Source organism: Nipponia nippon, unplaced genomic scaffold (assembly GCF_047370975.1).
Source record: "Nipponia nippon isolate SJK-2023a ecotype South Korea unplaced genomic scaffold, ASM4737097v1 scaffold_4, whole genome shotgun sequence".
Classification (NCBI taxonomy): Eukaryota; Metazoa; Chordata; class Aves; order Pelecaniformes; family Threskiornithidae; genus Nipponia; species Nipponia nippon.
Genome location: NW_028262358.1, coordinates 40,119,987 through 40,145,020, shown reverse-complemented (window position 1 = coordinate 40,145,020; position 25,034 = coordinate 40,119,987). Strand labels below are relative to the sequence as shown.

Sequence of the window (25,034 nt, the reverse complement as noted above, 5' to 3'; positions counted from 1 at the left end):
TAGAAATCATAAGACTCCTGTGAATCTTTAAAGATCCTGTCATGGAGTCATTCTCTGAGAATTTCCCTCTGCACTTCCATGACAACTGAAATCTACGGATGTGTTCTTGGATTCAACCCTGCAGGTTCAACATCTGGCTGATGGAAGCAGAACATTTTCACCAGAGGTTCTTGCACTTGCTTCCTTCTGTGGGTCTGTGTCAAAACCTGACTGAGCCTGTTTAACTCAAGGCAATGGTGTAAAGCCCATCTGTTCCTTGAAACTTTTCCCTGAAGGAGTGATCGAGAGTGTATTTATGTTCTCAGCTGTGGCTGTGCTTTTTCAAATACTTAGTTGATGCTTTTTGACTAATTTGTGGTTTGGTTTTTTTAAAGGTATGCTGAATGGATGTATTCTTAAAGCAAATTTTAAGAATGTGGCAGAACTTCCCTGTCTTTAACTTGTAAAGACAGTGAAGAACTTGTGTCCCTGTTCACTACGAATGGAGAAATAACATTAATAAGCTGCTGCTGTTAAGAAAAATAGAGTGTAGAGAACCCACTGAGACTTCTGTTGTTCTACTCAAAATATGCAAAAGTCTCTGGAAATAAGTGAAAATGCAAAGCATATGTAACTGAATACCTTTGCACACCTGGTTTTAAAATATTCTGACAGTGGAATAGGTTGTTACATTCTTTAGAGGGGAAGAGTACTAACAGTTTTGCAGATAGTTTCACTATCTTTGTATTCAAACTTGGAATTACCGATTTAATTTGGTGGGTGGTCTCTCTGATAAAGCAAGGTGACGTTCAAATTCTAATCAAAATTTCCTTCGTGAACCTTTGAGTGCTCTTGGGGGAAAAAAGTGTACAGTTAAGTAATTAGCAAAATTAAAAATAAATAAAAAAACATTATGAAGCCTTTTTCTGGATGAAGAGATTATGTTTGTGACATCATGACTCACTGTAAGTGCTTTAGGTTAACATTTTCATGGGAGGAAAAGAAAACATTATTACGAAGGTGCTTCAAGTGCAAATATTGGGACGGAATTACATTCATTTGTTCTTGTAGAATGTTTGAATGAATAATTTCATTAACTGAAGAAGATATTGAGGCTTGTCTACATGAAGAAACCATCACAAAATAAATTATGGTATGAATTTAAAGTATAATAGCTATTCAGCACTAACTCCTTATATGAACAATTTTATTCTGTACTACAAATGACCTTTCACAGTTTAGTTGACTGAAAAACATGCAAGTTCCCTCAACGCCCAACAACGAATAAATATTTATGTAGGGAGTTAGTGCAGAATAGTTACTACATGATAAAACTACATTGTTAGCTTATCCTGTACTCCACTGGCCTCCTGAAAAGCATCCTTAGGACAAAGTATAGTATTACGTTACAGATGTATTCCTACAGGTACTTGTTTGTTGTATATGGACGTAGAGCAAACTGTATTCCTTCTGAGAATATTTGTGAAAAATGTCTAAACTGTTGACAATACGATTCGGTTAGAGATAGTGAGTCCAGTGTGCTTCTCTGGAATCAAAGGTGCTGGTCATGCAAATTTGCTTATTGTCATTTGTAAAATAAATCAATAGACTCATCGACTGAGTTAGATTTACTTATTTGGTTTAGTTGACATGTAAAGACTAATGATGTTAAGAAAATGATAGGATTAATAGCAGCTGGTATGTTTAGGAGTCAGTAATAAGTCATAAATAACTTATTTTCAATAATGGTAAAATCACAAAATGACCTTTATTCTCTTGCATAATATTACATGAATATGACAAAGCTAAATTCTCATGTGTTGTTGCTCATGTAATAGATAAGCAAAATAAATGACGACAAGAGCTATCCTATGTCCAGCAGCTTCTGAAGGTGGCCGCTGTTCTGCTGCTTTCTGGCTTTCTAATGCAGTGAGTTCAGGACACAGATATGGAAGCCTTCACACGAGAAAATCAGAAAATGATTGAATGTGTGTATCTCTTAAGCCGCGTGAAGACAATAACATTGGTTGTGTATTAATGTATTTAAATATGCTATGCATTTTAGCTTTTCATAAGAATGTAATTTCAAATACTTTTAATTTGCTTGTTTTGCAGTTTTTATCAACAAACAACTTTTGTTCTAAACAAAAGCGTGCATTATTTTTCAGGAGCTTTGATCACATTAACATTTATTGTCTTAAAACGTATCTCTATGCATTTCTTAAATACACTTTCTTTGGTTCTACAATTTTCTAAGAAAATAGAAAAACTAGGATTAGAGCTGAATGGAAACAAACAGCGTTTGGAACAAGCCCAGCAGGATGTGACAGGAGCCAGAGAGGAGTGCCTAAAACTGACAGAACTGCTGAGTAAATCTGAGCACCAACTGCACCTCACCAGGTACCCCTTATCCTATTACATGCTGTAGTACCAATTTCATTCTGCTAATTTTTTGCCACAGGCTTCCCCACAGTTGTTACAGATACTTGCAGTCATTGACTGAATGGGCAGCCCTCAGTCATGTTAAAAGTGGAGATTTAAATAAGCGAGTAATGAACTACAAAGTGAGTTATGAACTATGACTTATGAAAGTGAATTACTAGTGTGAAGAAAAGGCAATATTCAGCTCCAGTGATGAGGTAGCATGCTTTTGGGCAGGAAGAAGAGCAGGGGAGAGGGCGGCTACATTATTTTTGTTGTTGCTGTGTTTGGTAGGATGCAGACATTTTAAATGTTGTTTGAGACTGTAGTGTACAGCAGCACCTTTAAGCGTAGGAGTTCCTAACCTGAAGTTTCTGCAGCAGAATGACCAGGAAATGCATAAATGAACATAATCCTGTTAAGCTGCATTGAAGATTAAATAATCAAAAGGTAATATGACTGTCTATGAATAGGAGGTAAGCTCAGATACGTGAAGAGGATGTTTTAAGTCACTTGCTCAGTGGAGATGTGGTACAACACAAACACTGTGCGACAAGAGACTTTGCCTGAGCTTATTCCATCCTTGGATATAGCTCCCAAAGCCATTTACTGTACTGTTAATTACACATTTCTAGAAAACACCAGAAGGTTAACATGCCAATTATTCATTGCGGCTTGAGTTTTGGTAACTGCAGGACTTTTTCCTTTTGCCACAGAAAATGCTATTGCCTGACTGTTTGCAGGGTTTTGGTTGGGGGGGGGGGGGGGGGTTTGTTTTGTTCCGTCCCCCCGCTTCCCCCAAGAGTGAACATCCAGAAAATAATCTGGCAGCTTTTACTCAGTCCTTAAGGAAAAGAAGTTAAGTTAGTTTAAATTTTACATGGGGGGGAAAAGACCCTTCAGATTTTTATCACTTAACAGAAGTCTGCGTATTTATCCAAGTCTCTTACTCTTTGGGCTTTGTAAGAATTCTGCCATTGAGTAACTGGAAATAAAATAGAGCCTCGCCTAAACTATTAAATTCAATGAATCGCTTTTTTATTCAGCTACATTTCTGTGTAATTCAGAGCACGGTTGTTTAACAGATGGAAGAAAGTACCACTCTAACAGCCTGTATTTAGAGGAAAAAATATGCTAGAGGTTAATGAACTTGAAAAAAGTTTTGGGTGAGTTGTTAAGATATCTAAAGTTTGGATTTAGCAGAACTTTATTAATAATGATTTGTTGTGATAGTTAACCAAATGGCTTACCACGCTCCTTTTAGCAAAAGGCTGATTATATGCAATAAAGCTCTGGATATCTGGAGGAAATCTGACTAGCCAAATTTTTTTTTTTTTTTTGTGAAAATACTCGACTTGTAAAAATGAGGACTATTGCCTACTTTTACATAGCAAGGTACTTAAAGCTGGATACCTAACATACAGATGATTCAGGTAGCTTTTCAGTCTATGGTCTCTGACTCGGGGAGTCTCTGAGATGCGAATCGCTGGAGGCTGGGAACAGTATTTTGGGCAAGTAATGCTCTGTACTGGCCCTGTTCTCATTCAGTTTCACAGACGTCTGCTTTTCGAGACAGATGCTGAATTGCCACAGCTTCTTTGTCTGACCTAGTGCAGCCATGCTTCTGCAATGTCCTAATCTTTATTTTATTTTTTTGTACTTTGTGTTCATGTTATGGCCTCTGCTTATAAGTATGCTTATAAGTAGTGAAATGTTTTCTATGCTGACATCTAATTGTCAGAAAAATATATACACTGAAGCGTGGGAAATAGGTTCAAATCTTTCTCCTTGATATTCCCTAAATTCTATAATACTTTGTTCTCTGTAGGTTTTTGTGTCCTCCTTATCTTTGGAGTGTCTGTGTGCTTTCTAGGAGTACAATAGGTGATGTTGCTGTCACGGGTGAAGGGGGGGGGGGGGGGGGGGAACAAGAGGTGAGAGATTCGTTGCTCCTGAACTGTTGCCTGTTGTCCCCACGTACTTAGATCAGTCGGGCAGGGTTAGAGATGTTCTTGCATAGTCATCTGTTTTCCCTGAGTCACAGAGGAAAAGATCCCCTACTGAAATGAAACTTTTCCTTAGCCTGTACTCTTTTTCTTCCTCTCAGATCACTTCCTGGCAGAGCAGGTTTTTTGTATTAGTGAAGGTATAAAAGTTACATGTCTCTAGTGGCATTAGTTTTGCATTTTGAACTCAGTATGTTTTTAATAGATTGGTACATCCGTAGTTGTTGCACCTGAACTTTATTGGCTTACGGTCTGCCTTCTTTCATTGCTTTTTCCCTTCACCTCAAATGGCAGCTGTGCCAGTGAAGAATACTCACTTGAAGGGTAGTGGTAACAGCAATCCTATGGGGGTTATAGAATCGTTCACTGTGGCACTTGCCAAGGAAAACAGATTTTAAGCTCTAGACTCCTGCCTGTGGGAAGCTGCTGCAGAAATTGCACTGATTTAGTGCATCTCTTGGGTATTCTGGCCTGGGCCTCATCTTGCTGATTTCCCTCTTTTCAGGAGAGGACCAGCTGGTCCACTCCAAGTCTTCTCACAACGCTGGACTTGAGGGAGGCCTGTACGGCTGTTACGCGGTTGTGGATAGTCTTTCTGTTGCCTTGCGTGACCTGTCTGGGTTGTTCTGGCAAAAATTACAGGTAGCTGAGGAGGTGCAGAAAGAATTCTTTCTTTTGTATGAATTTGCGTATTACTAAGGAGAAAAGTTCCTTACTAATCCACTGATTCTAAGTTTGGATATTGTAAATAAATACGATAATAAAACAAATATGAGAACTTTGGATTTTAATGTATGAAAATGTGATGATAAATATTACATGAATGGATTAAATGAGAAAGAGCATGCAGTCCATGTCTTGATGAGAAAAAGAAAGTGCTCTGCAGAACTGCACTCTTTTCCAGGAGTCCCACTTCTTTTGCTGCATCCTAGTTTTCAGACACCGTTGATTGATTACCAACTAAACAGCTTCTGAGTTAACAAAATGTACTTGTTAAAAATCAAGGAAAAGGTTATAATTAGCTATTCTAAACCATTGCCACAGAGTTTAAATTTGCCTTTTCCTGTCACCTTTCTTCCTGGAGCAATATGTTGCTTAGAAATCCTTGCTATTAACATGCATTTCCTGTTATTGAATCTAGTTAGTAATTCTAATTTGTATGTCTTCAAATGATGGGGAAAATACAGAACTTTTGCTGTGTAGTTTTAATTGTCAGTCATGTAACTTTGCAGATGTCACCATGCTATGACACTGATCGTGCTTGTTTAAAGTATTTATTTTTTTTACCTTAGTTTTAGCTTTGTGGTTGTTTGTATTAGAGTTACCGTAGTAGGAGAATCTTATTAAATTACTTCTGAAGTCAACGTTAAATTGCCATTACTTTGGCAAGGTTGGTCTTGCTAATGAAGCTTATCTGAATCCCTTCTTCAGAGAGTAGAAAACATACAGATCTATTGTTCTTAGTTTGTGAGAGAATAATCGTTCAAAGTCACGTCAGTATGCTAGTGGAAAAGATCACATAAAAGATGCAAGATGTTAACAGCTTGCCCAGATTTTAGGATGTCATCTAATTTAGTAAAATTTTTCACTATTCTTGCATAACGGAATAGTCATTAAAAATACTTCCTCTTTTTGTTACAAAACAAATCTGAAGCTATTATTTGTTTCACTTGCAGTCAGATGTAGTTCTGTTTGCGTATGCCAGAGCAGTTAAATAAATCTTAAGAAGTGAGGGAATCACTGAATTTCAAAATTGAACTTTTTCTATGCATTTTTTCAGGCATGGAGATAGGTAGATAGCTCGAGATATGTTTGACTGAAACGTCTAAAATTTGCTGGGAGGTGTCATTGAGTGGAACTGAAGCAGATTTAATTTAATTTAATTTAATTTTTTACTATTCTTGTTTGCTTATATGAAACATTACAAGCAGTATTGAATGTCAACTTGTAGGTGGCTTCCAGTTCAGGTCGCCCGCCAAGCTATCCAGAATCCCCGTGTCACTCTCTTGAAGGATAAAAGTTTGTATTACAGTGAGGACAGTGGATGTTGTCATTCTTGATTATTTTTTTTCCCCATTATGTGATATTTCTTTTCTCCCTTATTTTTGAATATGATACAATCTCTAGAAAGCGGCATGTCAAAGAAAGTGGCATTTGGGGAGTACAGTGGTTTTTAGCAGTGCTATAGCCTTTCTACTGTGCATCAGTCCTTCTTGCTAGTTTCAGCGACTCCATTAGTGCTAATTTGTTTTACACGTATAATAAATAAAGCGCACAAAGCTATCATTCCACCTCCGGGTTCCTGTGGCGTAATTTAGTCACTGAAGCTTTGGTCTTGGGCTGTATGTCGTCACTAGTGTTCCTCATGAGAATTGCAGCATGCCTCATACATTTTCTTATTGAAGCTATACTATTAAATGATAAAATATAAACTAACTTCTTGATTTATAGAAGGTGGTTATACTTAGCCTTCTAGGGAGTTGCACCGTACTTAGTATTATCTATTGTTTTTTTTCTAGTAGTATCTATTAGTTAGTGGCACACTTACTGTCGTGCTGTTGCCAACAATTTTTTTGAGAGTCCATCATCTATGCTGGAAAGGAGGTAACATTTGAAGAAATGCTGTTACTAATATTAAATGACTGAGATATGTTTTATGTTCCCAGACTGACTGAGTGATGAAGGGACCAATAACACTTAAATTGGGGGGATGGAGCGGGGGGACAGGGGAGAAGAAATGAGGTGTAAGCCGTGATTAATTTCTAATTTTTTTTATATTCTGCTTATCTTGTACAAAACTATTATTTTTAAAATGCAGGGAGGAGTGATAACATGAAACAACTCTGATAACTAATAAACTTTTTAGGTCTGCTTCATATGTTTACTTTTCATTAAATTTAGGGATGGTTGCAACTATGTTGTTGTGATTCAGTCAACATTTATTTCTATCTGTTTTTCATATACAAAGGCATCGGGATGCCAGAAAATAAACTGTTAACTGAGAATTAACTTCTCTGGCACGCTTTCATACTTATCTTCCAAATTAAAGAAAATGAAATGGGCAGAAGCAGAGTGTAGATTACCTCCTTTTTGTCAAAAATGGTGGGAATTTGAAAATTAATAATAAAAAAGGGAACAGATGCAGTAACATGCCAGAGGGAGATTAATGTGGAGAGTAAAATCTGTGAGCAACAAAACTGAAGCAAACTGAATCAGTGGGAGGTGGTTGTACAATCAAAATCAGGATAAAAGAGAAATTACAAACAACCCTGCACTTGTCAAAGTAGTAGTAATGAAATCCTGACTCTGCCAGCAGCGAGAACCTGTGTTAGCACTTTGGGGTAAGGCCGGGAGCCGGGTGCCAGGTAGGAGGGCAGCGCGAGGCTGCTGGGCGGCAGCCATCGCGTGTGGAACAGATGGCGGGGAAAGCTGGCCGGGGAGGGGCTCCTTCGCAGAGCTAATCAGACAGTAACGGATAGGGCAGCTGGGAGGACTGACCACCGAGAGGCAAGCGGCGGGGTAGCTGCAGCCTTCCACGATGTGTGCAGTGGTGTGCCCGTCGGCCGGAGAGAAGACCTTGCAACGTCTTTTCCGTGCGGCAACCGCACAAAGTTTGGAGGCGTGCGGCGGCCCTCGCCCCAGCTTGGCGGAGCGGGGAGGCGCGGGCCGGCCGCCGGGCCCCCCGTGCGGCCTGCTGGGCTTTCAGCACGTCCCGCCTAGGTGTATCGTGCCCCCTCCTGCCTCAGCAAAAAGGTGTCTTTTGCTCTCGGTCCTGTCGTGTAAATAAGGTTACGTGTTTTCGGATTTTATCATAGCCGCATATTGAATGCAGAATTTGGCGATTGACAGAGATCTAAAAGCACGTGGGTCCGGGGACTGATCCAGCAAACCGATAAGAAAACTTCGCTCCTGTTGAAAAGGGGGAGAGCTGTAGGTCGGCACCTTCCCACAGGGTTGGGCCCCTCTGATGAATGAAACCAGTTTTCCGATGTTTTATTTTTGCTCGGAGGAGGCACTTCCCTCTTCGTAAATGAGAGCTTGTGAGGAATGAATGGAGGTCCGAGCCTTCTGATCTTGAGTCACATGAATAATTTGACTCGCGTAAGAAGTAAAGATCAATAGGATTTCTTGTGCAAGTAAGAAGTAGTCATGTGCGAGAGGATTACGAGGTCATGCCCCGTGTTGATGACTGTCAGCTTGAAAGAGAAATGAAAACAAAATTTTATCAAGGAAAGGGGGAAATAAAATCCTGAAGCGTAGCAAGGGAGACCTGACCTATTGCTGCCCAGTTTTGTTTCATCGGGCTATGTGATACTTTTTTAGACAATTTCAACAAAGCAATCGACCTCTCCTGCATCTGCTTTTTGAACTTGTGTATCTCTCGTCTGCAGAAGGTTTATAGCTTGGCTCAATTATTCATTTTGAGCAGGGAGGGGAGGAAACATTACAGGGATTTGAAATAGGTGGTATAACATAGCCATATGCTATTTATGCAGCAGTTTCTGCAATAAATCTAATTTGGTGCTGTCAAAAAAAATTAGACTTATTTGGTATAGCAGCACATTAGTAAATGATTGTGGTAGCTTTGAAAGTTGTCATTCACTCTGCTTTACTTGCAATAGTATCTTGCAAAGCTTTTTTTTCCCTTCCTTTTCCCCCGAGCAACTCTGTGAAAATGCCTCAGTTCTTTGTCCTGCAGCTGTAGAAACTGTAAATGTTTCCACAACTGAAAAGAAGGTCTTGCTTTAAGGTAATCGAAGAAGGGCATGGAAGAAAGAATAACCTCTATTGTTAGCAATTATACGAACGTATAGGCAGAAAAATCAATAAAGTGGGGGGGATAAATTTCTCCCTTGCCTACAGATTTCATAGTGCAGCTGAAATTGTTTATCTGATTATACAGCATGTAGATAAATTAGCTGCTCTGCGTTATTATAGAAGGTAAAATATTTTACCTGCCATGATAAGACCATATGCTGCTTTACAAAGACTGATACTGAATGATTTGAAATAAATCGGCTCTGTCGTCTTCTGGCAGTGCCTTGTAGAAATTTCGAAGCTGATATACTTTGTGTCAAGATAATACACAATTATTTAAATACCTTTCTATTTAATCATTTAAACATATTTAAGATGATTGTACAAACATGTAAAGGCCATTGATGAAGTTTAAAAGGGAAAGAAAGAAAATATAAGTGAAGGAGTAAAGAATAAATCCAAAATGGTGTGTTAATTTTGAATATGAAAGTCTCTATAAATCACCTTTTTTAAAGAGTTTAAACGTGGTTGACAATTTAATTTATTGTGCTACAATACAAATTTCTCAAGGAAAAGGCAATAATACATTTTCAGATTTTAGTCTTAGATTCATCTGAATTTTTCTCCATGGCATTTAAACTGCAACTGGTCACATCAAATTTCTCTAATGATTTCATCTTTTATACATCGCATCAGGTTGTTGAGGCAGCCAAATTGCTACTGCATGTAGAGTGTGGTTCAGGAGCAGTGACAATACTTAAAGCGCTTTGGAGCGAGCAGTGAATTCAGATGAAATACAGAAGAGACTAACTGCTGTAGAAAACAAACATCTTTATAAGGTCTTTGTTTTGAGCAGTTATTATTCAGCACTAACAGTAATAAGTTTATGTGTGTGTATCAAATATTTACTTTGATCTCATTCAAATTAGGTTTTCTATTTGTGTGACTAATGACAACAGGATAATGATTTTTCTTTTTTTTTTTTTTTTTTTTGAACCGTAAAAATCTTTCAGACACATGTATTCAATGCTGCTGGATTTTTTGCTGAATTTGCTAGTGGAAAAATGTTTCTGATTTTTATCTTTATTTTTTTACTTGTTCTAGGGCTTTCCTCTCAAGTACATCTGAAAGCTTGTTTTTACAATAAGCTAGAATGTACATTTTCTATCAGCACTTGGTATTTGTGAACTTAAACAATTTTAAAAGCTGCCTTGTGCTTTCAAAAGTATAATTCAAAGTTGTTTATTTTGTGCAGTCACAGTGATTGTTGGTTTGTTGTTTTGGGTTTTTTTGTGGGTTTTTTTTTTTTTTTCTCCTGTGCAAGATTCTGCTTCTGAAATTCTTGCCTAGAAAAAAATTCAACAGAGAACCCAAAGGGTCCTCAACTGGGGACTTCATCAAACTTGACATTGAAGAGCATCAGCCTGTAGGTTATCATCTCTGTAGAAGGTAGCTGGTGGATGGAGGGAGGAAGAAAAGTTACCTGAGCGTGCCAGCTTTGGCTGCCTGGCTGCTCTCCTCACCCCCTTGCTCAGTGCCCTTGTGCCCATCTTTGGTCAGGGGGAAAGTGTGAGCTGGGAGATGCCTGTCCTAAGGGAGCAGATGAGCGCAGCCTCTGCTGTCGGCTACTTGACAGGGCTGACCTCCTTCCCCTGGCTCCGCTGGCAGCGTGGCAAGCTTAATAGCGTGCCACGCTTGGTTGCCCCTGCGTTCCTGGTGGTTTGAGTATCAAACTACATTTTTGTAGAAATAGGAGCAACTGTTCTTGATTAGCTTCTCCTTGCTCAGTTGCCTTCTACAGGGCTTAAATCAAACTGGGGAATAAAAGTTTCTGTGTAGTTAAGTGGGACACTGCTGCATATTGGTTTTGTTCCAGAGTTCCTCCTCTATTTCCCATGCTTCGGTTCACCTGCATGTCGTTTCCTATGGAAGAAGATCGTAACATCAGAAAACAAATGCAGGGGCTAATCCCCGTATAAGGGATATATCGGTATTAAGTTATTATTCAGCTAAACTTGTGCAGTATTTGTCAGTGCAATTTTTATTAGAGTCAAATTCAGACCTAACATAAATATAACTGCATTTCTGCTAATTAGATTGGATTACCTCCTGGATTTGCTCCCAGAAAGCTTTACTTTAAATTAATTTTTGGTAAAAGGGTAATAAAATGGGTGGTGCATTATAATTGCTTACAAAACTTAAAATACATATTTTATTTTTTGGTAATGTATTTAGTCTCAGTGAAAGATTTTCTTTTTTTTTTTTTCAAAGGATTCCCAAAGTATGCAGTGAAATTGAAAGGTATTTCTTATTTTAGAAGACTGAGACTGTTGAGGAGGTTAGTTAATAATTCAGGAGCTTGTGATTATCAGAATATATTCCTGAAAAGAAATATGGGCACAGGAATTGCTAAAAATAATGTATCCTGTTGACAATATGAATTTAGTCTCAGCCCTGACAAAGAATCTTTACAATTTGTCTCACTGTGGAAGGCAGTATTTTCACAAAGAGTTGCATATGTGTGTTTTACAAGGCTTGAAAACAGGAAAAAATATTCAGGATTTTTTTTTTTTCCTTAAACAGTGTTGCATTTGAAACATCAGTAGGTAAGTTTAAAAAAAAAAAAAAGATGCTGCAGATGAAATAATTTACAGTGAATGCTGTTGGCCGCTTTAAGGTTTTACTGTAAACTTACTCATTCAGCTGTTCGCATTTTCTCTTTGCATTTTTAGTCAATATCTTTGTTGCACAGTGCTAAAATGAGAGTCAAAAGCTTTCATTTATTATTTTATTTGTAATATTTTTATTAGCCTTTACCACTTCTTTGCATAGCTCTGCAAGTCTTTCTCAGACTATGCTAGTCTTTGCAAGAAGGTACAGATATACGTATATGAAGAAAAACACATTAGCTGTTGGAGTTAAGAAATGATGATTAAAATCTGTTCTTTTGCTTCTGTATTATTTCTCCTATACCCCAAACTGATCTTCACAAATACAGGACTGTAAAGAACTTCATCTTCTGCTGGTTAGCAGAAGTGGATTTAAATCCACACCGACAGTTCATTTGACAATGACCTTGAGGGGCTTTGCTTCTTGAAGAAGAAAGCAGAAGCTTGCGGTAAACAAAGTTCACTTCTGACAGATGGATTGAATGACAGAAAGGTTGCGAGTGCCAGAATAGCCCTGGCAGAGGAGGAAATGTTCAGTGGAATCCAACAGGAGAGGAGGTGTGAACAGGTGCAGGGTTGCTGACGGAAGGGGAACCAGATGGAAGGAGCCAGAGCCAGTTTATTTAAAGGAAAAGGCAGAAAACACTGAAAGGCTGTGCGATCAGTGGCTAAAAGTGTGCATGGAAGAAGGTAAAAATTCACAAAGCAAAACTGCACAGTGGGATATCTAGCACTTAACATAATGGTAGTAATTTGTGAGTTTCGTTTTAAAGTTGCTATTGAAATACGTTTCTCCCTTACTCTTGACAGCATAAAGAAGAGAGATTTATAACCTGACCAAAAAAAAAAAACCCCTCACCAAAACCCTCAACTGTTATACTGCCTGTCCATTATTTCTAATACTAATGTGCAGACAGTTACAATCAGGATAGTACAAAAATTATGCCACAGTTGACCAAACCAATAAAAGGCATATAAGGCTGGATTTTTATTTTTTAACTCACCTGTTCACATCTAGCTCCTGTGACATGTGGGTAGATAAATGTGTCTTTTATTGGGATGTTTCTGTAATATCTAAGCAAATCAACAACAAGTACAAGGTAGTGTTAGCACAGTATTTCTCATCTTTCTTGCTTTTGGTCACAAGTTCGTCGGTTTGCTGGAATATGTGGTATCCTGCTGTAGGATGGGGGGGAAGTCTAGCTTACCCTAGATCAAATTCCCTCAAAATCAAATAATTGTCTTTCAAATTGTCATCCTGAAGAATGCTGTGTTCTGTCAAATTGTTCTGCTTCTTCCCAGGCTTGTTCATGTGAGGCTTGGTCCTTTGGAGGCAGAGAGTTCCTCCGTTCTTCTCAACTTCAGCAATAGTTGGGGAGAGTTAACAACTTCAAAGTATCAGGCCTATGGTAGCTTAACTGCAGGTTGCGTGTCCAAACCTAATGTCCGTGAAAAATGCAGGTGACTGTTCAGCAGTCATTCATAGCACATCTGTGATCTACTGGATCATTCAGCTGTGCTGATCTGATCCGGATCAGGTGTGAGCACAGTGACTTTCCTTTTGAATTAGCCAGAGCATACAACGCAGTGTTTATGCTGACTTTATGCCAGCTGCAGTAGGACAGATGATACCTGATTCAGCATAAAGCTTGCTGGTGCAAAGTTAACGTACCAAAAATACTGATTTTTTGAACAAATTTAAATTGGCAGCATGAGTTCATAGCAGATCAGGTATCGGCATCATTTCGCTGCATCATTTTTTGATTCAACGGTAGGAGCCTGACGGTTGGATTTACTGTATTAGCAAGCTGAGCCTTGGAGTACAGAGTCAGAATTGTTTGAAGCTGGTCTAAGTCTATGCTGCTGCTGAAAAGGCAAATCCCTAGAGTGGTAATATGTGGCTATGTCTGACCACGTATTGCCAGGCCCTTGCTTGTGCTGACACTGGAAGACAGGCATGCGTATCATCAGGTGGTTCAGGGAGTTAATCAATTTGAAAAAGAATCATTTGCTCTTGCAGTGTCAGTTGCATGAGTGCTAACTATAAGACCACACCTTACGCTGGCAATGTCACCTTAGACTGGCTTAAATCTGTCCTGAAGCTGCATCGTAAGAGACTGCTGGCGCCAAATTCAAGAATCACCATAAGTCAAGAAAATTACTCCTTTATTTCAAATATAGTGAAAATAATTTAAATAACTTTGTGTACACAGAGTAAATGCCTGTAAAAATCTTCTATGGTAAGCAAGCATTTCAACATTCAGCCATTTGTAAAAGTGGTTTGTGGAACAAAGATAAAATATTCCAGAAAGGGGTGCAGTACTGTGAAGTGCTTAGGGCTACATACTAAGACTTCATAAAAAACACTTCTTCTCATATTGCATCTTCCCATGCAACTTCTGTTTCTATAGGGACTTATTAGCCAAATCGTTCACAATCTGATGGTAATAACCACTGCAGGCTGGGTGTTTACTTGCAAGGTGTGTATCTTGCTGGTAAGGCTTACAGATGTGCCAGAAAAATCAGATTTTGGTTCTAAGTCAGTATATCTGACCTAATATGAAATGTTAATTACTGTTAGAGATGCTTTTTTTTCTTCTCAAACAATGAAATAGAGGGTAGTTGGTTGTGACTTGGTATACAGAGAACTATCCAAATTGAAAAGTAGTTATTGTCTACATTGAGGAACTGATCGTTTTCTGTATATATCTTTTGAAGGCAAAACACCGAAAGAATAAAATCATGTTATAGGCTAGGTGTTTGCAAATTCTTTCTTTTATGCTGGATTTAAAGTGAGTAAGAAATCTAACCCTTTCATGTTGTTAATAGATCTAGTAGATAGAAGTAGAGATGGAATATACCGCCGGTTATGTATACAGTCAAGTTAACTATATTCAAGCTTCATATAAGCTTTCATAGGAGTAACAGTCTGTGTCTCAGTTCCTATGCCCTTACAACTTTTCATCTTTCTCGTGCCCATCAGTATCTCCAGTTAGTGGTAATTTTGAAGCAGTTTTCAAGTACAGCAAGTACTCAAAAATAGAGTAGGAATCTTTTCAAGCACAGCCATTAATGTAGAATATCTGCTGATGCCTCAGGTAGGGTGTAAAGGGCAAAGTGGAAGTTTTAGACTTGGCATTTTATTGTTGCTGTAGACCTCCTAGGATTATATAAAGTGCAAATATATGTAAAAGTTATAAGGTGGTTCCAATGGTGTAACTGCATTCTAAATAGAGGAAAGCTGGAAAAAAATTTCAGTGGGAACAAGAAAGTCATATGCACTAATTTCCGTTTCAGCAAAATTGAAATTTTCAGAACAAAATAGAATGTAGTATAACAAGTTGATATTATTTGGATTCTGGGAACTGGGATACAGTTGGGTAATTATTTGCATTGTGGGGAAAATAGTTTTAAGCTAATTTGTCAAAGAATTGTAGCTAGTCTCTTGACAAAGTTGAAAATGTGGAAAGAGCTTAATCTTTTCTTGTTTTCTTCCTCAAAAGTGTTTCTTGTATTTTGATGTGTTTTTGTGAAGTAGTAGTAGCCTGGCAGAGCTATCTTTTCTAGTCTTCTATCTCAGGTAGGGTAGTAGCAAGTTTTGGTTGATTGGTTCACTAACATACTTTAAAGGTATATTTCTACTTTAAAGTTGTTTCTGTAGCATCTTCCAGCCTTCCAGATCCATATTTAAAGAGCTGAATCAATTTGAATGCTTAATTTTGTACCATTTTTAAACCCTTGACCTTTACATAACTTTTCTAATTGCTTGTAGTAGGTTCTGCTTTACATGGTTATGAGAAGAAAACTCTGACATTTCATTATTTAGGAAACTCTCTGTATCTTGCAACTAATGTAACTAGGCACCTTATACTGTAAAAACAAAACTTAAGATTTAAAAAAAAAATTTTTTTTAAGCCTCAGTTCTCATGAATAGGACCACATCCATTCTTAACAATGATGCAGTCCTCCAATTCTACCAATTAAATTAAGAACTAGGTCTCTGCAAAATTTGACCAGGCAAATGTAGATTGTACTGAAGCTCACCAATCACAGTGTGCTGGCTGGGGCAGTTTCCAGAAACTTGAGCTTTCCACTGAGAAGAACTGGCAGTCGGCTCCAGAATCAGCATCCAGTCGGCTCCCAGAAACAGACATAAAGAGCAACTCAGTGGGTAATTCCCACAATGGGATACAGGAAGGGCAATTTTTCAGCTCCTTGGAGAGGTTTAAAGAAATGACCTGATCATGACGCTTTTGAAAGGTATTTCTACATACTTCTTGCACAAGCATGCACGTGTGCATCTTTTTTTATTTATTTTTTGACATAAGAACATTCATTTCATGCCTCTCCTCTGTCCTGTAGAAGCACCAAGAGCCGTAAAATCCAGCCAGTCCAAACATGCTGTGGCAGATTTACATATGCACTGAAAAGAATCGAAACCTTTATTACAAAAAATTGGATGGCAAAAAATCTACAGTGTTTTATAAGAGGAAACCAGGAAACACTGTCCACCTATGTCCTCAGTCATAGCAATCCTAGGTATTAACAAGGACCTAGTAGACGAAAATACATAGGCCTTACAAAGGAAGATAACCAAAAGAATCAGTGCTAAACAAAAGGTTCCTAGAAGCCTGACTTAAGGGAAAGGGAGAAATCTTGTAACCCTGTGTCTTATCAATGACTTGATCCAAACACGAGCAAGGTACGCGCTCTAGAGCTCTGTTAATTTGGAAAGTGGGGAAATTCATGGTTTTGAGTCATAGTTACACTTAAAACCAGCATTTACTTATTTAGCTGAAGAATTTGGGGTCTTACTGTGGTATATTTCCTTACCTAAATGTTTGAAAGTACTAAGACTTCAGATAGCATAAGATAAAACTCTGTCAACACATTCTCCATTATAAATAGCTGAATAGGATACTGCAGTGCTATTAAATTGAAAGGCAGGTCTTAAAGCAGTTTCAGGAGTTTTACATTAATAGAGAAAATGATTTAAGACCGTTCCTGGGGAGAATGACTTCTTGGTAATTTTTTTTTTATTTTTTTTTTTAAATTTGCAGACCAGCCTTTAGGCTTGTCTGCTGACCTGAAAAAAAATAAGCCCTTATCCTTCTGTGTATGACATACTTACGAAGATACATATGGAGCTCAGAAAGAAGAAATTTGTGACGTGTTCTGACCCAACATGTGATCTTATTCTATATACATTCTTTTATGGCCTTTATCATTGCAGTATTTTAAGGCTTTCCGATACTAAAGTAAGAGACTGCAAACATTTTTTTTGTGTTTCCCCTTACAGAATAGGGTAGGTATCGTGACGCCTTGTTTCAGGTTTTATTTATTTTTTTTACAGTGGATGTTGCTCTGATATACTCTGATTTTCCATTCTTCCCTTGACACTTGTAGCTGAAATAATATGAAATAACCTAGGCGAAGATAGTTCAGAAAGCTGCTTGTAATGGGACAGTCCACTAGGCCTGATCGTGGAAGGCTTGCAAAGTAGACTGCATAAAACACTGCTGGGCCTTTGTACCCAAAGCTATTGACTAAAATCTTGGGAGTTCCTAATACACATAGGCTTTCAAGTCCTATTTTCAAAAGTGTTCGAATTGATTTGAGTGCCCTCAGGCCAGATTTTGTCAAAGACATTGGGAATTAAGTGTTTGGGTACCTTTTCAAAACTGTTTTCCATTTGTTATGTAGAAGCTTGTGCTACACATTTGTTTTCAAAAGTACGGGGAGAGGAAGCCCTTTTCCTCTGGAAGAGTGAGGGAGCCCTCAGCTGAGTGCTTCCCCTCTTTTGATGGGATTTGTTGCACAGACGCTCACAGTGCTGGCCCACTTGGCTACCTGTTGTCTGGGAAGAGGTCTGTGCTCAGCCACTGGGGCATGCAGGAAAAGCATCGGTGTTAGGCTCGACTGGCCTTCTTGCTGCCCGAGTATGATGCTGCGTTCCAGGGCTGGTCATTATTTAGGCCAACAGTCTTGTTATCAGATACCTCAAACGTTTGGAACACTAAACGCCTTATTATTTATGAAGTCCAGTTTAAAGTAAGTATCTATGAAAGCCTAAAATATTTTATAATTATATTTTTAACTATAATTAATAAGAAATGAAGATGTCAAAAATAAGGTTATGATAAACTCTTGTGTGCCACTGAACTGAGATAATTGCTAGAGTATTTTAATTTGTCCAATTAAGGTCATAGTCCCTACTAATGGAACCGTTAGCTGTTTACAAAATGCCACATGTTGATCTCATGGAAAAATCAGATAGTCAATATAGGAAGCATGGTTGCTTCACATCATAGTTGCTTTGTCAGAAGACTTACTGGCAACCTCCAGTCAGAGGCCTAATTCTACATTGAGACTCATCCTGTATTTTTTATTTTGTATTTTTACTGTTACCAAAGCAAAAAGGCTCTTCCAGAAATACCTACTATTGAACTGCATTGTGAAATTCAAAGTTCGATCCATCTAAGTTCTGTTCTTTTTACAGTCAAAAATCAATGAGCTATTATTTATGTCAAATATGACTTTCACGTGACTAGTCTTACATCCTTTCTTTTTCTTTACTGTGAAGCCATTTGGCTGAGAGCAGTCTTCTATTGAAAATGGATCTGTGATCCAGTTTTTATTTGTTAGTGGTGGGAAAGGGGTTTTTTAAATCAAATTTGATGGCTCAAATTCAGCCAGCTTACTTTTATGTTAGCTTCGAGGTCAAAGTGAATTTTCACTTCATTTTCAGCAAGGATTTTCTTAGGGTTTGCAAATGATGGTAATCTCGTTCTTTTTCCTGTGCTATGAGCTAGTTTACTGTGCCCTTCGTTTTGTCAAGAATATTTAGAAAGCATAGCTTTCAGTCACTGCAAGCCAATATCCAGTTCACAGAGATATGTGAACAAGCTAACTAAGTAGGCTGCTCATGACAGCCGTAACTCAGGCTCAAAACAATCAGTGTTTAGAACTAAAATCACTGTGGAAAACTTGCACTTCAGAACAGGGCTGAAGGAAAGCTTGAGCTTGCCTCTGTGTCTTTGGTTGCTTCTGATTTTATGGCACAAAAATGAAAGTCACCAGAGTTCAATGCTTCTGCTTTCATAAAACTGATCAACGTTATGGCCAAGTCCAGAATTATTATCAGAGAGGCATTTATTTAGTGTTTTACAATGGATACTATGTGACATAACTTTAATTTTTGCTACTGTCTCCAATTTTGATTCAGTGTGTGCATTCTAGTAGAGAACAGGCTGCTGCAGTTTAACCACTCTGTCCCCTTTTTTGATACCTGTAGATGACGCTTTAAAAAGTTCTGGTACATTTAATCTTTAGCTGTCATTTCTGATTCAGATCTTACCTCTGTCATCAAAATTAGGCTGTTGTTGCTTTGCTTTACAGTAGCTCAGTGCCTTCCTTTAGTCAATATGAGAAATTCTGAAGTTTTTGTAGGAGGAAACTCGTGGTCTCTTAACGCTAATGCGGGAGGGGTACAACTCTTTCCTTCTGTCTACAGTCCATAGCTATTCTTTTTCTTAAATCAAGCTCCCCTTCTTTCACAGTTCAGAGTAATTGCAAATAAGAAGCCGGTGTCAAATCTTCTAAAACTCCTGCAGCATTTGCTGGTTGTAGCAGGAATGTTACCAGCAGTTCTTGAAATCTCTTGGACCACCTTCTGCATGTTTTATCCATGGTGGGGTTTTTCTGTTTTGTGGGCTTTTTTTTTTTTTTTTCCCCCCCTCTGTATATGTAAAATGTGTTGGGGAAATTTTCTGTAGGAGGGCAGAGAGATTGAACTTAGAGAGCAGGGAAGGTGTCAGCTCAAGGTGTAGGTGAAAGACTTGCCACTCAGTTTAGACAACTTTGGCTCCAGGAAATTTTTTCGTTCCTGAGCAGCTCTAGGCACCTCAGATATTGCTCTTTATGTGGCACTGGATGTGTCTCAATCCCAAAATTTTCTAGGTGCTAAGACTGACACTAGTCAGCTCCCCTTCTGCATAAGACTTGCCTGTGTTTTCCTAGTCTTAGAGTTGAGCTTTTGTCCACTGTATAAACTCATCTATTTTCCCCCACTCCATATACACTTCAGCCATAGGGAACTCACCATGCATCCATGGTTTCTGAGCTCCTGCTTGTTTGTTCTATACAGTAAGTAGCACAGGCGAGTGGCTTTTTTGGATGGGTCCCCTTAGCAAGAGAGTGCTTCTGGTGGCAGTAGGTTCTCCATGTATTTTGAACTTGCCTGTTAGCATGTGTTTGACAGGAGGGACCCTTGCAATGAGGAATGGACCTTTACAGGCTTGCCTTGGTAGCGTGAGCTGTGCAGCTTGATACATGCTGAAGGCTACCCCCAGCAGAACGCTAGCCAGCCAGCTGTGTGCCAGATGACAGCACAGCACCCAACTGCACACAGCCATCTCACATGAGAAACTATTCAATAAAATACTGTGCTACTGCCACTTCCTTTAGCTGAAAGTGTCTGGGGGATGTGTTAGGTGCTGGTGTGTTTTTTTGAGTAGTCTGGGGCTTACGACAACTGTCTGAAGGTAAAAGATGTTTGGAAGGGGTTTAAATAGACCGGTTCCCAGCAAATACGGAAAGATTTTTCATAGTAATGCATTCCATATTTGGAGCCTACACTTAGGAAATGACGCAAGATCACTCCTTAGGATAGCCCCAGTATGGTTACGAAGTAATTCTGAGAATGATGTGATAAAGTGCAGCCCAATGTATGAAATTTCCTTGAAAAATGTGCTTTGTTTCCTTAACACTATAATATTCTTCCTATCTAAATGTATTCTCTGTGTCAAGTCATTCTCAGTCTTACCTCAGAAAAAACTGCCTGTGATTTCAAAGGGAGTTTTGCCTAAGGTAGGGCTTGCAACATCAGGACCAGGAATTAGTGTAATGTGACCCACCATTTGTATTGCTTTGGGGTAAGTTTAAGAGACAAGATTTAACATTGTGTGTGTCATGCTGAGATATTGCAATATCTCGGATGGGTTATTAGGCACCAATCCAAAGGTTAAGTGCAGCAACCACATGAGATGTGGCTTTATCCTTACGTGATCTATACCCGTGTTCTGTTTTGTAGTCCCCTGAAATAGCTATTATCCCTAGAATAAACCAACACGTTTATAAGACTTTATTAAAACCTACCCCGAACTATTAAATGTAGTTTCAGTAGAAAAGTGTGTGCATCTGTGTCATTTGAAATCTAGAAATCAATCCTTGTGGTGTGTGAACTCACTGAAAATTTGAATCTGGATCCTAGTGTGCACCAGATAAATATTCACGACCTTTGGGAAAGTCTAGATATGAATTTGCAGTTTAGGAGCTTTTCTAATTTATATGCATATATCTTTTTGGGGTTTTATTTTCCATGCTGTTTTTGCTTGGCTTGCGTTAAATAAAATGCTTCATTGGAGTGTGGTAGTCTAGCATTTGTTTTGCCTCAGGAGTAGATTGCCCCATCTTGCATATCTGGTCAAGTAAATTGCTCTCTTGCTTGCGTACTTTGATAATAGTACTGGGCTTTAGACCTTCCTGTACAACCCCCCAGTGAGCGGAACCACAAGAGGCTGGGCCTGTGTGGTGCTAACAGTCTTCTCCATTGTAATGGATGCATTCATCTCCTATTTGCATAAATTAATAGCTAAAACTTGTTTGGTTGCTTAAAAAAAAACTCATTAAGCTTTCAGAGTAGCTGTATTATGAGCACTGTGGCAATCACTCCCATTGACTTATCTCCTGCTGGTTCACTGGGAACCAGTCCATCTCAGGGTCAGGTCCCCAAGCTTCATTGCAGAATTAAATAAATAGCATTTAAAAGAAAATGCAAATAATCTCTTCAGTGCAAAGTGGATGTTGGGGAACTTCCTTATGAAAAAGAAGTTGTGTTTAAAAATTTTTGACAATAAAATCATATTTTTGTCTGAAAGGCTAATTTTCACTCAGGAAATAGGTCATATTTTTTATCTGTTTTTTACTAGTCACTGGAGAATGTTTGACATTGTAAGAGAAAAAGGTCAGTTTGTATAACCTGAAGTGGGAGGGGAATGTTCAACGTGAAAAGCTTGGCCAGATTTTTTTTTAATTATTATTAATTGAATGTTCTGCTTTGCCTTTTTAATTTATCATCTTCAGTATATGATTTTTATTTTTCTCTATTTCCTATTTGGTTTTTTTTTATAGATTGGAGAAAGAGAGCATTCAGCAAAGCATTAGCAATGAAGCAAAGGCCCGAGCCCTTCAGGCCCAGCAAAGAGAGCAGGAGCTGACACAGAAGATGCAGCAAATGGAAGCCCAGCATGAGAAAACTGGTAGGTGGTAGGGAAAGATTAGAGCCTGGGCACTCACTCACAAGCCAGGCCCACGCCTTACTGTGAAATGACATCAGGAACACCTGTAACCTTTGGCTGGCCGAAGGGAGCAGATGCTAACTACACCGGAGATTCCGAATTACATATTAGTTAGCGTTTAAAAGAGAAAATGGAAAGTATTGCCCACTGTCTGTTGATTTCAGAGTGCTGCTCTCACATCTGTTGCACCATCTGGATTATGAGTTTATTTACCTGTGTTCAAGAAACGTAAAGCTGAGAGAGACCACAACAAAGTAGAAAAACAAAGGGCTTGTTTTTGGCTGGATTTTCAGGCACACATGTTATATAAAGAAAATAGCATCAGAAGCTCTGCGGGAAATGCTCTGAGCTTACAGTTAAAGTCTCCTGAATAGCATTGAACAGTTCCCACAGTACACACATTATAGCTACTCTAAAAGCTTAATGAGTTTGCTTCGGCATCCAAACTGGAGAAAAGCTTTAGCCATTAATCGGTTCTTAATTCACTGTCGCAGCTGGATGTAATTCACTGGCTCCAAATTGATATGTTCCTTTATTTAATCTTTGCAGCCTCAAACATTTTTAGCATTACCATGTGCCCCCCCCCCCAACACCCTCAATCTAGAAGAAGGATGTTTAATCCCTTGCATACTTCAGGTTCTCATAATAGGAGACTTCATTGCATTGACTTAGCTGATCAATAACTTCTAACCTTTAATCTGGAAGTAAAATGGGTTTTCCAAGCAAACAAAAAAAGCCTTTTGTTATTATGAAGTACTATGCCAACAACATTAATAAAGGTGCATATTATAAACAAGAAAAGATGTTTTTAGAGGGGAAATCTCTAACCCCTGAGCATGGAAAGGAGGAGGAGCTTCAGCTCTTATGGAACATGGTATATTCATATGTTTAATAAAATACCATTTTTACCAATCAGTCCTTCAATACCTTTAGAAAACTGATGTAGCCTGTATTAATCCTAAGCAGTGCCAGATAATACTTGGGGTAGCAGGCACATTTACATCTGCCATCTGATTTTCTGCCTTTTTTTCAGCATTATCATGGTACTAGAGGACCTCTCTGTGTGCTCAGGGAATGCAAACAGCTACGTTACGGCTGCTGTCTACACAGTAGGAAAAGAACAGAAGTTCTCAGAATCATTTTTCCCAACTGTAGCCAGCACATCTGCATATGACCAAGTGTAATTTTGCACAAGAGATGTGTAATTTACCCTCCTGGTGCATAAATTGTCCCAATATACAAAAAGGAAACAACATTCAGTCTGAGTTTGTTTTTATATATCTCTAGTAGAATTAGAAGCAGTTGACAATGATAGTCATTTATTATGTACGTAAAGAAACCCTTGTGTATTATCACCCTACACACATACAAGGAATTTGGGTAACAATAGTCTCTCTTTCTGTGAATAATTTTAAAAGTAGAAACCAAGAAACATCATTTTGCAGTATCTTCCTTTTGAAAGACTAAAGATGCTTGATTTCTAGGTCACAAGTTTTGGTGCAACCCAAAATGATAGTAACTGAAAATTAATTTATAAAGTGGTTTCACTGCAACTGTCAGTGGACAATAAGTCTATATCTTATCATTAAAGAGGGAAAAAATACATTAATAATAGTAAGCACAGGACACAGTAAATAAAATAACTGCTTTTTTAAGGGGAGAATGAAATGAGTCTACAGTGTGACTGTTTGGGTTGCCAGTGTATCCTCTGCAGCAGTTGAGCAAGCAAAAGACTGCTGAGACATGGCTTGCCAATTTTATTCCTTTCAGAAATGTCAATGAACTTCCAGCTAAAAAGCAAAACTACCAGATACGTAATCTTTATGGTGATTCTTGTCATACAAGACCTGATTCAGTGGCAACATCGCTTTAACACTTTAGGTTAGCTTATTCTGACAGATAGCCTTTGTTTGATGAATGATAATGTTATAATTCCATGTCCAAGTAGCTGAAGTTTAAAAAGCATACCAAAACCAGAAGGATCTAGAGGAGAGAAATTAAGAATATATAAAATTGTTTCTAAATTATCTATAAATTTATATAATTGTAAAATAAATTTCTAGTTTTACAATTTTATAATTTCTAGTAAATGAACTGGATTCATTGCTGACCTCCCAGAATACATTCATAGCAAAATTAAAGGAAGAATGTTGTATGTTGGCAAGGAAGTTGGAACAAATGTCAGAAAAATACAGGTTAGTATATTTTTCTTATCCGATCCCTTGTAGTATTAGGACATGCTTCTTTTTGGGGGGGGCATTTTAATATTTATTATTATTCATCTTGTCCCAGGTATTATACATTATCTCAATATAATATATGCCACTTAAAAAACATGGATGGATTTTTATCCAAGGTGATTCTAATTTTCCACTTTCCAGATTATGTTTCTGGCTATTACTTCAGATTTCTTATACAATTCCAATGTAAAAATTGCATACTGTTTTCTTCCTGATCTTCATTTTCTTAATATGAAAAGTGGAAAATTGTTAGCAGAGCTACAATTTGAGTTTATCTGAAATTAAATATTTAATATTTTTCATATAAAGTTCTCAAAACTGTAGTCTGTTGGTTTAATTATTTACTTAAAGCTCCATTCACAATACTACACACTGTGTAGTATTATCTCTGAAATAACTGTCATCAAAATTGCTTGTCATTGAAGCTCTGATTCTGCCCCCGCTTGCTATATGGTGCTCTTATTAAAATCAATAGCAGGTCTGAATACAAAGCCATTAGAAATTCAGGAATAGAACGAAACCTGGAAGCTATTTAAAAGTTCTATAGGACAGGACTAGCTTTTTAAAAAAAGAAAAAAAAATTAGTAATTTTGTCATTCTGTG

The 25,034-nt window shown here is 38.1% G+C and overlaps 1 protein-coding gene across 10 annotated transcripts in view; it reads left to right on the top strand.

Moving 5' to 3' along the window:
* The window catches only part of SDCCAG8 (SHH signaling and ciliogenesis regulator SDCCAG8), a 116,240-nt gene that overhangs the window by 42,707 nt on the left and 48,499 nt on the right, over positions 1–25,034 (top strand). For 8 of the 10 annotated variants that reach the window (XR_015708183.1, XR_015708182.1, XM_087774499.1 and 5 more), the window contains exons 13-15: positions 2,237–2,379; positions 22,025–22,152; positions 24,278–24,386. Coding sequence is in view for 8 of the 10 variants with exons in the window: in XM_087774499.1 (XP_087630625.1) it covers positions 2,237–2,379; positions 22,025–22,152; positions 24,278–24,386 (380 nt within the window). In the remaining 2 variants the exon portion in view is untranslated. The remainder of the gene's footprint in view (positions 1–2,236; positions 2,380–22,024; positions 22,153–24,277; positions 24,387–25,034) is intronic. The other 2 variants (XM_087774503.1, XM_087774504.1) reach the window with 1 other exon arrangement.